Source organism: Notechis scutatus, chromosome 3 (assembly GCF_049901735.1).
Source record: "Notechis scutatus isolate UNSWTSFEM ecotype Mainland chromosome 3, rNotScu1.2, whole genome shotgun sequence".
Lineage (NCBI taxonomy): Eukaryota > Metazoa > Chordata > Lepidosauria > Squamata > Elapidae > Notechis > Notechis scutatus.
In genome coordinates, this window is record NC_142011.1 from 106,381,220 (window position 1) to 106,394,977 (window position 13,758).

The 13,758-nt window shown below is 41.8% G+C and overlaps 1 protein-coding gene across 2 annotated transcripts in view; it reads right to left on the reverse strand.

Annotated features, from left to right (window-relative positions):
* The window catches only part of BRINP2 (BMP/retinoic acid inducible neural specific 2), a 152,059-nt gene that overhangs the window by 35,467 nt on the left and 102,834 nt on the right, over window positions 1-13,758 (reverse strand). For both annotated transcript variants that reach the window (XM_026669196.2, XM_087960904.1), the window contains exons 4-5: window positions 7,033-7,232; window positions 2,272-2,377 (exon numbers count right to left, since the gene is read on the reverse strand). In XM_026669196.2, coding sequence (XP_026524981.2) covers window positions 2,272-2,377; window positions 7,033-7,232 — 306 coding nt within the window. The remainder of the gene's footprint in view (window positions 1-2,271; window positions 2,378-7,032; window positions 7,233-13,758) is intronic.

A 13,758-nucleotide genomic window follows, 5' to 3' on the forward strand; every position in this document is an offset into this window, starting at 1 on the left:
GTCTCCAGTGAAGCATACTGTAGTTAGGTTAACTATACTGAATGCAATAGTCTTAAGGATGGTGGATTTTATTTTTGAAACCAGTTTCTTCATAAGTAGACCATAGATTAAGTCTTGCCCAGAAACCCTTCTCAAAGGAAAAGCCTAAACTTAGATCATTCCTTTGCAAATGAGCTCTATCATATGGTCATAGGAGACATTTTTGGCTTTTACTATTCTTGAGTATTGAGTTGATTTCAGAAAACAATGCTGACAAATCAAGTGAAAATAGGACTGGTAGAACAGGTCAGTTAGGTTTTTGTACAGTAATACATTTATTTTGACTTGGTCCAGGTTGATGTTATTTCCACCAATTGTGGGAAAAGAGAAATAGTATTTGCTGCCTGCAAATTGAGGAAAAAACTGAAACATCTCATAGCGCTGGAAGAGAAGACATGCCTCAGTATAATTTGTTGCTCATTTTGCTGTGATTGCATTTAGCAGTTTGGCTTTCTTATTGATTTCGTCTTTTCTTCAGTGAAGAAAATTGGGAATTACAAGAACACGTTTTTCTCATAATCTGAGTATGCTGTCTTTCTGGTCATCTTTATCCTCCTCCACTCAAAAACAAGATAAATTCATATGCAATAATAATATTGAATACATTCGTATCCAATAATATGTGCTGGCAATTGGACACAGCATTCTAAATTATACTGGCAATATTGAGAATATCACTTAAGTAATGCACACATTTTCAAAGCACGTTTTCTTCCATTGTAGACCATGTATTTGCAATCAACAAATTTATAGCCATATGAAGACGTTTTAGGCAGACACTGTAAATAACACCTCTGATCAATCCACACTCTGCTGTAGCCATTAGTAATTATTAATACCGAATGGGTAATATTAGAATCTCTCTCATTTCTGCTAATTTTTGAACATCTCTGCAAGGGAGTATACATAATTCCCAGGACTGTGCATCTGAGCACTTAAATTTTAGTAATCCTAATTTATCTGTAATATATACAAAAGCCAAAAAATGTAATTGGGCAATATGTTATTTATTTATTTATTGTTGTGCCTTGGAGTCAGCTTTGGCTCCAGGCAACTGCTTAGACAAATTAATTAGGACCAACCAAAATGTCATTACACAATTTCTTCAACTGTCTTTTTTGTCTAATTATTTATAATTAATTTCTACTTTTGCTAATATAAGGGCAATTAAAAATTTTTTATTTCTGTTCTGTACTAATCCAGGATCTATGCTTTTTGTTCAGAGCAGTTTTTAGATTTTCTGAAATTAGGGAATGGGATGAGACGGGGAAGCCACTGCTAAAATGTAGTCATAGTCTTGATTTAGTTCTTTAACCATTTTGAGTCTAAACTGCAACTTACATCCACAATATCTAATCTAGTGAGGACAAGGGGGTCTATTTATTTATCTCGCAGCCCAAGGAAAATTCTAAGAACCTAAAATTTTAAATTATTTTCTCTGATGGACTAGCATATTCTTGTGTATGTATATTTGTTTGTGAATGTATTACATGCTAATGAAATATTGTACGGTATATGTCTATATGTCTATATGTGTATGTGTATAACCACACATGCACAAAGATATTTTTTGATTTTGTTCCTGAATGTGTGATGCAGTTATATTCCACAGCCAGATAGTTGGTTCATTTCCCTTGAGATTTCTCTTGATTGGTTCTGTCCCTGTTGGCCTTTCATAAGGCCTTAAGAATTTTGCTTTGTACTTTGTGCCTGGATGCCTGGGCATGGGTTGGAATCTGATGTCTGGATGATAGATTAGATCCTGCCTGGCTGCTATGTGGGTTCTTTTATTTTTATTTTATATCATGTTTGGTGTTTTGACTTGTTTTATTGTAAGCCACCTAAAATCACATAAAAGTGAAATGGGAGGTTACATCTATCAAGTAAATAAATAAATAAATAATGTATATGATAGAATGCATCAGGGAGGTTTTTGTGTGGAAATTCTCTTGGGACAGTAAGAGTTATAATCATAGAAACCATAATTTAAATTGCAATCAGTGTTGGGAAAAGATGCTGGTATGGAACTGCATATCCCATTTTTAAGCCCATTGCCACATAGTTTCCTAAAAAGAAAGCAAAGTTGTTTCAGACAGAAGAGCAATACTTTGCATTAAATGCATTTTAATATTCTTTGTAGCAGTATATTACAATGACACACAAGCATTACAAAGAGAGTGTCCAGTAACTAATGCAGATAAACAGAGTAGGGGAAAAGAGAAACACCCTTACCAAGTAGCTGAACCTTGTTTTCTGGGCTCTGCACAAGAACTGAACTCACAGAGTCAAGGTTGTCATAATTACTGCAGCCAAGTGGGCCCGTCCTGGTTTCAGTAACCTAAAGATGGGAAGCATATAGTTTTAATGTAAGTAAGTAAAACCTAAGTAAAACAAATAGAAAGTAACCCATTCTGATCCAAGGAGTTACTTGGACTGGCAGGAGGTACTTTTGATTGATGAAAAAGCTGGAATGGGAGGCAGAAAAACAGTGCAGCCTTTAGATTTCAGTGGTTCAACCAAATGCTTCACATGGCTGAAGGTACCAGCCAAAGGGTGTGCTTATTAAAAGATTATGGGTAATGGAGAACAGCACACCTGGAGGACAGGTTTTGAGGGAAGCTGCCTTATATGGTGTCATAAAGTTAGATGTGGACCATAAAATTGGTGCCATCATGCCATTGTCTCCTCTCCTCCATGTACACCATCCTGCTAGGATGGTGCCCTCATGTATATACACACACCCTCTGCTTCAGAAGAGTCCATTCAGATCCTATTTCTGAATTCCATCTTCTTCCCCTGGACTATGTTATGTGCAAAATCAACAACTCATTGATTCTCCAAAGATTTTCACCTGCTAGCATATGTTGTCTACAAAAGCTTCATTCTTCATCTGATCCTGCTTAAATGGGCCTGCATTAGTGTAGACCTAACTGGTATCTAACTGGATCAAGTTATAACTGGATCTCGAGAGTCTTATTTCAGTATGTGTTCTGCTATTCAATACTGGAAATTCATAATTGCAAAAAAGCTAAAGAAAGCTAAAGAGACATTCCTTTCTGAATGAAACCATTCCTTTCTGAAAAGCAGGGTCTTGCCTCTTGTCTATTCTCATTGCCAACATGAAACAACATTCCCTTTTCTTCCAATGTCATTCTGCTTTTGAAAAACATCAGTCTTTATCAACATCACTTGTAAAATTCCATATATCATTGCAATAAGTTATGTATAGCAAGTACATAAGTATAAAATTTACCAGATAACATAATTTATTCCTAGTAGAAACTATGCATTATGAAGTAGTATAGAATCGACACTGGCTATATCATAGGCAATACATAAAGTGTCACCACAATTAAAATATCAATAGCAGGGAGACAGGGAGTCTCTGGATTTATCTTAGGCAATGCTCAGAGGCAGCTACATATTTTTCTTTCAAACTGCCATTTGCCTTTCGTAATTGTTCCAAACCTAGGTTGTTGTGAACCTAGGAATGTATTTGAGAGTGAAGGAGAGAGAATATTTATTTTTCTAAAAACTGGTTTCCAAGAAAAGGATTTACTATTCTGGACTGCTTTGGTCAGATTGAGATCTTACCCTAGCCCTAAACAAACAAAACTGATACAAAACTACCACATATTTCAGGAATCACTACTATTTTGACTTTTAAGAGGTTAGCATCCTGAAGTACCTCCAGAATAATCTCAAAATTAAGGCAAAATCAATAACATTTATTTTAAAAATGTAAGATTGTCATGAAGTCACCATATTGTGAGACTTTGTGCAAGAACATCCTAAAATTGACTGATTAATTTCAGTCAATTAATCCTTTTAAAAATGAAGAGATAGCTGAAAAAATAGCCATTCATTGGTTTAGACTGAACCCTCTAACTGCACCTCTAACTCAACTGCCTATCAGTTAGTTCAGAAGAATATCATAACTGACAGCATCAAAAACTAGTGAAAAGTCCTGGTCATTGATATGATTGTCTTTCATCAATTCCAATCATCCATGATGGAAACAAAAACTGAACACCTGATTCAAAACAATTTTGATAATAAGATACGATAATGAGATATACATGGAACTAGAAATCATTCTAAATTGGAGTAGGTGTGAAAATGAATTAAAGATAATTGCTTTTGAAGCTGACATGGTGTAGAGTCATATTGAAATATAATTAAAACAAAATAACAGCATTTGAAGTTGCTCTACTATTACTTTTTATATTTATTACAGTTCTCTGACTGGTTTTTATGGTGTTAATGCTGTTTATTTTGTTTTTATTTCTTATTTATTTTGTCACATTTATTTGGCTACGATTCAAAGTGATTCTGGGTGGCATATAACATATAGACCATCATGGCTACTTATACAGAAAGGCAGTATAAAAATAAAGATATATTAATAAAGTCAGCATAAAAATGCAACAGAGTATAGTACTTATATTCTAATTGGTCAAAATAATTTTAAATCTCTAAAAGTATCTTCAAATGTATTTTGAGGTTACTCTCAATATATTACAATGTATTTCTACTAAATAAGTCTACTAAATAAGTCCACACATTTTACACCCAGAAAAAAAAAGTCTGTATAAAATAAAGATAACATAGCATCATGCTTTGGAGGACATTAATGGTATACAGGAGAAAGACAGATTCTATCCCTGGCGAGACTGAATCTGATTTTTCCTTCCTAACAAGAAAGTTGCACATGAATATAAGTCCTTCCTGCACAACCTAGAATTGTTTTCGTGAAGCTTGTGCAGAGAAATCTTCCACGAGAATATTCCCAATGTTAACATTGCCAGAACAGGAACAGGGAACATTTGCACAAATATATCTATCAACTCCAAAACTTAAAAGTTGCAGTAAAAAATGAGAAAACTCCCCGCCACTTCATGCATAATGAAATTAAACATAAAAGTACTTTGAAATAGTAAGGCTGGAAAATGGGTTGTATAAGCAAGAGTGAAGTACATCAAGTTTATGACAGTGCAAGAGGCAGCACTGCTTCTAAAAAAAGAAAATAAATGTATAGTAATTGGCTTGTTGAGAGAGAAGATCCCCCACCTGTACTTCCTTCTCCAAAATTCAGCATAATTAGCAAAACCAATTTCCCATAAATAGCATACAGTCAACAGTTACGGCCTGACTTTTGTTTGCTATTCCTCCTGATTCTTTGGAAGGGTGGAGGAATAGAAATAGATGACTAAGAGGAAAGGTTTATAATTGTGGAAATCTCAGGGATGGAAGTTCTGATTAAGCAACCTGAAAATTATAGTCCAGGCAACACAGAGAAGTTGATGGGGAGAAAAATAAATTGAGATGTGTTCTGTCAAATGCAGAAGAAAAAGCAAAGGAACTGGAATCCAATATTTACAGTATACTCTGGGAGAAATTGCAGGGTTCCATTCCAAACTAAAACCGTCTCCTTCTTAGCACATTGAGCTGAAAAGGGGATTAGCTGGCAAGGCTGAAAAAATGGGGAATAGATGGACCAGGAATCTAACTCAGCTTAAGTGTATATACTGATTGCTATAAGCTTATCCAATGAATGGAATTTGTCAGCTCTACCAAATCCAAATCCATTTCTTTGTCTATAACTCAGACAGACAGGAACTTACAGTACATACATGCAGGGGGTGGGATTCTACCAGTTTGTACCTATTCGCTAGAACCGGTTGTTAACATTCTAAGCAGTTCAGATAATTGGTTGTTAGAAGAAATTACTGGCCTAATCCTATAAGGAAGGCAGGAAGGAAACATTCTGGTGTTGCTTACAGAAACTGCCTCTCCATTAACTCTTATTACATTCTTGGAAGGAATAGACTTCCTGTCTCAGGAACGTCTCTGGAGTTTTTTCCCCCCTCCTTTGCTAGTACTTTGCTTGTGTGGAATGACCATTCAAAGTTACAATGGCACTGAAAAAAATGACTTATGATCATTTTTCACACTTACGACTGTTGCAGCATCCCCACAGCCATGAGAGGCCAGATGAAGAGATGCGTGCCTCGATGTGATATTGAGTGGGCCACACCCAGCCAATAACATGACCACCAAGCCATGTCCACCTAGTTACATGACCACCAAGCCACGCCCATTACCTAAGCCACGCGCATAGAACCAGTTGTTAAAATTTTTGAATCTCACCCCTGCATACATGCATCCCTTGGGCAGCCCAAGGGGTGGGCTTCAAAAAATTTAGCAGCCAGTTCTCTGCCCGGTTGCTGGATGGGTGTGGCCATGGTAGGCATGGCCTAGTTGGCCTCCTGCACCCTCCCCTGGCTCTGGAGGCTTTCCTCAAGGCTCCAGGAGGGTGAAACCTCCCATGGCTCTGGAGGCCCTCTGGAGGCCAGAAACGGGCCTGTTTCCATCCTTCCAGAACTTCCAGGAGGGCCATCCACGAGCCTCTGTGTGGGCCCTGCACTTACCTGGGATCCAAAATGGGCTGCATGGAGACTCCTGGGAGGGGAGGGGAGGGGAGGGCCAGCCAGTCGCTGCAACTACCGATTCAGTGAACCAGATGTAAAATTAACATGGGGTTCACCTGAACCAGTGTGAACCGGTAGTAGCCCACCCCTGGGCAGCCCCTTCATCTCTCTCCCCCTTATTTACAGTAAAGATGCAACAGGAAAGTGGCATTTTAGGTCTCTGTGTACTTGTGTTTTGTCATTGCTCTGTTTTGGAATTCTTGAGTTTAAATTCTTTTTATTTCTCACTTTTCTATCATGCCTGAGGGCACCTAGTACCAGGAAAAACAAAATAAAACAAAACAAAAGGCTAAGTGTGGCCAAGTGTAAAAGGTCTTTTTTAACAGCTTCTTCATCTGTTGCAAAGCTACGGTTGTTTTTCTACAGGTCTCTTGCTTTTTTAACCATCATTCCCAATTTTGCAACTTCAAGGTTTCGGTTATTGTTCAGAGAAATGGTTTTGCACAGAGCTCTTTCTCAAGGGCACTCTAAATAACCCTTACTTATGTGCCTCTAGATTTACCTTGATTGCAGCAGTTGCTATCTGGATATGATGGAGACGTCTCAGGGTGCTCTCCCGATCGATGAAATATGAGGCTGCCAGCTGATGCAGTGTTTCCAAGGAGACGGTGGTGTTACTTCCCCCACTCCCGGAGAGGCTACCAGCTTCTGCCTTCCGACTGAGCTTCCGTTTGTCCACAAAAATGGTCAAGGATTCTTCCCCTGTGAAAACATGAGGCTTTATGCTGAGTTGGTTCAACACCAGGATTCAGAAGCATTGAGGCAATGGATAAATTTAGTCACAAAAGGGAATAATGAAGAAAAGAAAAAATGCAACTTACAACAGTTCGACTTAACAACAGATCATTTACTGACCTTGAAAGTTGCAACATAATTGAAAAAAGTGACTTATGACCACTTTTCATACTTATGGATGTTACAGGCATCCCCACAGTCATGTGACCAAAATTCAGACAGTTGGTAATTGATTAATATTTATGACAGTTGCAGTGTCGCAGGATTATGTGATCAGCTTTTGTGGCCTTCTGACAAGCAAAATCAATGGGTAAATCAGATTAACTACCATGTTACTAACTTAAAAATTGCAATAATTCACTTAACAACTGTGATAAAATAGGTTGTAAAATGAGGCAAAACTCACTTAACAAAGGTCTCACCAATATAAATTTTGAGCTCAATTGTGGTCGTAAGTCAAGGACTACATGTATATAGTTTCTAGGACACATTTGGTCAAGATTAATTATTTACTACCATCATCATCTTCATCTTCATCAGTCATAAGCCACCATTTAATAAGAATCATAGCACAACTTCTGGTAGGCATACTTCACACCCCAAACTTAATCATCTTGAATTGGGACTATAATGTGTTGAACCCAGCACATTTTTTGTAAAATAATCTGACTCAAGAATGGACAGAGAGCAAAGAATACATGGAGACCAGGAAGGTGATATTGGGAGGGGCTGGTTGTTGCTTGGAAGAGATTGGTCTATCCATTATTATTGTCTCTACGATCAAATCGGTAATTAGATGAGAATGTCTCGGAATCTCCTGGCCATGATGTTGATTCTTGAGATTTGGCTTCCATGAGTTACTAGATATTATTTTCTTCCACTTTAATTATTTAATTTTTTCCCTATCCCATGCCCCAGCCCCTACCATTAGACAATTCTGAACTTGCTTTATTTATCCATTGCACATTCATTCATTCATTCATTCTTCATTCATTCAAAATACAGTATGTTATGGTTAAGGCTGTCTTGAAAAAGAGGTATATGTGTTGGAATCTGGCACTGATTTTTTTTGTGGTGGGGGAGTGAAAGGGCTGAATAGCCTTGAGTCTCTTTAGGGAGGAAGACGCTGAAGGATGATCCTTCCTAAAACTTTGAAGAATGTATGTAGTAGTTAAGCAGTGTGTGCTTTAGCCTAGCAACATTCCTATCTATAGGTGAGCAACAGTAAAGATAGCAATAGCAATAGCACTTAGATCAGTGGTTCCCAAACTTTTTCAGTCCACCGCCCCTTCATGCTACAAACTCATCCTCAGTGCCCCCCACCCAGGGGTAGGATTCAAATTTCTTAACAACTGGTTCTCTGGCGTGGCCTAATCTTTGGGTGTGGCTTGGTGGTCATGTGACTGGCTGGGCGTGGCTTGCTGGCTGGGCGTGGCTTGGTGGTCATGTGACTGGATGGGCATGGTTTGGTGGTCATGTGACTGGCAAACCAAATATAAGTGGTCCTCACTTAATGGCCAGTTGCTTAATAAGTGTTCTAATTTAAGACTGACCTCCCCAGAGCTACTTGACCTGTTTTTGAGAGTTTTGACAGCCATGCGTGCGCGCGCACACACACGCACACACACATATTCCCTTCTAACCCTGCTGGAGCAGGTGGTTGGACTAGATGTCTCATTCACTTTCTCCTCCCTCCCTCCCTCCTCCCTCCCTCCCTCCCTCTTCTCTCTCTCTCTCTTCTCTCTCTCTCTTTTTCTTTCTTTCTTTCTTTCTTTCTTCCTTCCATCTCCCTGTTTCTTTGTCTTTCTTTCTCTTCTTTTTTTTTTCCCTTTCTTTTTCTTTCTGTTCCTTTCCTTCTCTCTCTCCCCTCTTTTCTCTCTCCTCCCTCCTCCATATCCCATTCCTTTCTCTCCCTCCCTTTTTTTTTCTCTCTTTTTCTTTCTTGTCTCTTCTTCTCTCTCTTCCCTCCTCTCTCTTTCTTTCTCCCTTCCTTCCATCCCCTCTTTCTTTGTCTATCCCTTCCTTTCTCCATTTCTCCCTTTTTCTTTCTTTACTTTCTTGTCTGTTCCTTCCCTCTTTCCTCTCTTTCTCTTTCCCCTCTCTTTCTCTCTCTCTATATTTCTCTTCCCTCTCTTTCCTCCTCTTTCTCTCTCTCTTTTCTTCTCTCTCTCTCTCTTTCTCTCTCTCTCTCTCTCTCTCTCTATCCCTTCCTTAACCTCTATCTGTTTTCTGCCCAGGCAGGCATGGCCTAATCTGTCAAAGTTCTGGACTAATCCTCCATCACCCTGTTTCCCCTTTCAGAGGCCCGGGCCCTTAATCTCCCCATTTCCTCCCACACGACCATCTCTTTCGTCATCTTCCCTCCCGTGGCTGGCTGCCAGGGAAATCAAACCAGGGCTGAGCCATTGTTGTAGCTGGGCTCCCCTCCAGCCCATGTCGCCCTTGTCACAAATGCCTACAGCCATTGCGTGTTTTTTTTTTTTTTTTTTTTAGTGCGGATGGACTGCAGCCTCACTGAAAAAATACATGTGGCGTCTGCAGATTTTTTGTAGCGAAAATTACCGACCTCCAGCTTTGCTCTGCTTCTCCAACACGCCACTGTGGCCAGATTCTAGACACCAGCCCCACAGGTCCACCCCATTGAGCCTGCTGCAGCGGAGGGACTTGCCCAAGCAAGTCCGAGCAGAGTGGTGGGCTTGCATGGCTGGTGCCTAGAACGAGGTGGTTGGTGGCACATTGGAGAAGCAGAGCAAAGCTGGAGGTTGGTAATTTTTTCTGCAAAAAACCTCCAGACACTGCATGTTTCTTTTTGGTGTGGTTGGACTCCAGCAGCACCCAAAAAAACCACATAGCATCTGGATGCTTTTTGTAGCAAAAATTACCGACCTCCGGCTTTGCTTGCTCTGCTTCTCCAATGTGCCGCTGTGGCCGTCAGCAATTGTTCTGCATGCACACGATGTTGCGCATGTGCAATAAGGACTGACTGGGCAGGGAACAGAGAAGCAGGCGGAGAGGAGCAGGGCCAGCCAGGGGGCCATTTTACCAGTTCTCCAAACTACCAGGAACGGTAATGAACTGGTAGAATCCCATTCCTGAATTGCACCCTGCAAGGGGCCCACCTCCAGCGCCCCACTGCTGCCTCTTAGCACCCCTCTGCCAGCCCCCTTGCCTCTTAGTGCCCCCCTAAAGCATCCCACCATCCCCCAGGGGTTGGTGTCAGGCTTCAACCACACCGCCAATATCGCCCGACACATTACCCTAGCGGTTCCTGATGGTCCCGGGTCCAGCCGCCCCAGCCGAAATGCCTTGCCTCGTGCCCACCAGCTGAGAAGCTTCACATGAACTGACACATTACCCTGAATGGTCCTGATGATCCCGCCTTGCCTCATGTTGGCGCAACCAGCTGGGGAGCTTTGCATGGACTCATCATCTGTTTGGCGGTGTGCGTTCCTTCGGGCACACCGCCCACTCTCGAATGGACCTGTCAGCTGTTGGGTGCTGGGCATTCCTCTTTTCAGTGCCACCAGGCGGGAGGCGTTTCACACTGGCAGCTTTTGCGGTTACTGTGGGATTGGTGGCACGAATGGCGGGGTGGGATGGGGCTCGGCATGGGGCTTAGCTTAGAGATAGTTTTGTGGGGTGGGGGTGCGCAAGGTAGCTAGGGGCAGATGTTGGATAATTAAGCATTTCCAGGGGCAGATGTTTGATAATTAAAGGAAAAGGACTATAAACAGTGCTGAGAGGCAGATGCTCTCAGCGCTGGCTTTGCTCGGGATTTACCATTTGTTGCTGAGTGTTGGAGCAAACAGACCACAATAAACAAATCTTGCCACAAACAGAACATGAGTAAAGTAGTTTATTGGTGACGTTTCATCGTGTCCCAACGGAAGCTGACAGAAAGCCAGCGCTCTGAAAACCACCTTTCACATTATTGAGGCTGCTATTGGAGCATAATGGCAGAAGATAAAGACAAAGAATGGGTAGAGAAGGAGGAGTCTGGGAATGGTGAAGACAGCAGTAAGAAGAAGCAGAAACAGGAGTATATGAGGGAGAAGAAGGAGTCTATCCCAGGGGCAGCGCGGCCAGCTGTGAGACAAAAAACAACCAGAGATGTGCGGCTGAGTGATCAGAGCTATGTTCCTAAAGGGGGAAATCCCCAATCGATGGAACAAACGTTAGACTGGAAAGTTAAATAGTGGCCTGGAGTTGATGAGTGGTTAACACAAAATAAAACTCAAATAGAGATGAAACATGATATTGCCTGGCGTGGAACCAAAATACACATACCATAAAAGCAGGTGGGGAGGGGGAAACCGTATATACAAGATAATAATTGCCTATTATTTATTGCAGAGAGACACATGGTAGAGGGGGCCGCATGTCGGGCTCCAACCATGCCGCCAATATCGCCTGACACATTACCCTAGCGGTTCCTGATGGTCCCGGGTCCAGACGCCCCAGCCACAACACCTTGTCTCGTGCCAACCAGCTGGGAAGCTTCACACGGACCGACACATTACCCTGAATGGTCTTGATGATCCCGCCTTGCCTCGTGTCGGCACGACCAGCTGGGGAGCTTTGCATGGACTCGTCAGTTGTTTGGCGGTGTGCGTTCCTTTGGGCACGCCGCCGCCCGCCTTCGAATGGACCCATCAGCTGTTTGGCGGTGGGCGTTCTTTCGGGCACACCACCCGCTCTCGAATGGACTTGTCAGCTGTTGGGCGGGGGGCATTCCTCCCTCTTTCCAGTGCCACCAGGCGGGAGATGTTTCGTACTGGCAGCTTTTGGGGTTACTCTGGGATTGGCAGCATGCACGGTGGGGTGGGATGGGGCTCGGCACGGGGCTTAGCTTGGAGATAGTTTCACAGGGTGGGGGCATGCAAGGTAGCTAGGGGCAGATGTTAGATAATTAAGGGAAAAGGACTATAAACAGCGCTGAGAGGCAGATGCTCTCAGCACTGGCTTTGCTCGGGAATTACCGTTTGTTGCTGAGTTTTGGAGGAAACAGACCACAATAAACAAGTCTTGCCATAAACAGAATGTGAGTAAAGTAGTTTATTGGTGAAGTTTCATCATGTTCCAATGGAAGCTGACAGGTGGTACCGCCCACTTTGGGAACCACTGACTTAGACTTATATACCACTTCGCATCCCTCTCTAAGCAATTTACAGAGTCAGCAAATTGCCCCCAACAATCTGGGCCCTCATTTTACTGACTTCAGAAGGATGGAAGGCTGAATCAACCTTGAATCAGTGAGACTCCAGCTGCCAAACTGCTGGCAGCCAGCAGAAATAGCCTGCAGTACTGCATTCTAACCACTGTGCCAATGCAGCTCTTCTAGACACCATAAAGATACCATAAAGATCAGCTCATTTGTTATTTCTGGTTCTTTGCAGCTGATACTATAAACTCAAGAACCCAAAATATTATAGCCTATCTTCTAGAAAATTATGGAAAATGCAAATCAAAACAACCTGTTTAGCATCATTGCCTTAATTGCCTATTCACTTTCAGATTAGGTTTATCAGATTGAGCTAGAAAAACCCAGATAATTTCTGGACGACAAATTGTTTTCAGTATTTTTGTTGCCATCTAAAAATTGTCAAAATTTTTGTAGTCCAAATCTGATAGTCATATTTCAAATACAATTTAATTTAAAGCTTTCCAAGCCTGGGAATTTCATATTTTAATGAATGTATTTTCTGTAACAAGTCTAATCTAATAAATAAATCTAATAAAGATAAAAGTTTCCCCTATGCAGCTGTATCTGACTCTAGGGAGTGGTGCTCATCTCAATTTCCGAGGGACCCAGCATGGTCCGAAGATGTTTCCACAGTCATGTGGCCAGCATGACATCATGCCACAGCATAGAGCATGAAGCAAAAAACCAGAATGCTGTAATCCTCCCATTAAAGTGGTACCTATTTATCTACTTGGGATTTGCATTCTTTCAAACTGCTAGCTGGTAGGAGCAGGAGTAAGAATGGGAGCTCACCCCATTGCATTTCAAATCCAGGCTGTTAGCTTTCCAGCCAACAAGCTCAGCTTCTTAATTGCTGAGCCATTGCACCACCAAAAGATCTAACAGTCTATTCTACATTTGCAACAAACCTTAAGAATTGGGAGCCAACCAGAGGTGGTATTCAGCAGGTTCTCACCAGTTCTGGAGAACTGGTAGCGGAAATTTTGAGTAGTTCAGAGAACCGGAAAATACCACCTCTGACTGGCCCCACTCCCATCTATTCTCTGCCTCCCAAGTCCCAGCTGATTGGCTGGGTCTTCTTTTGTTGCCCTGCACAGGAGAACAGAGCTGGAAAGCAGGTTAGTGGGATGGGCAGGAAATGGGTTTTTGCAGTAACCTTCCCCTGTCATGCCTACCAAGCCATGCCACGCCCACCAAGCCACACCCACAGAACTGGTGGTATATTGTTTTGAATCCCACCATTGGAGCCAACTCTGATTGTCCCCATAGTGTAGGATTTCTTCTCTGAGG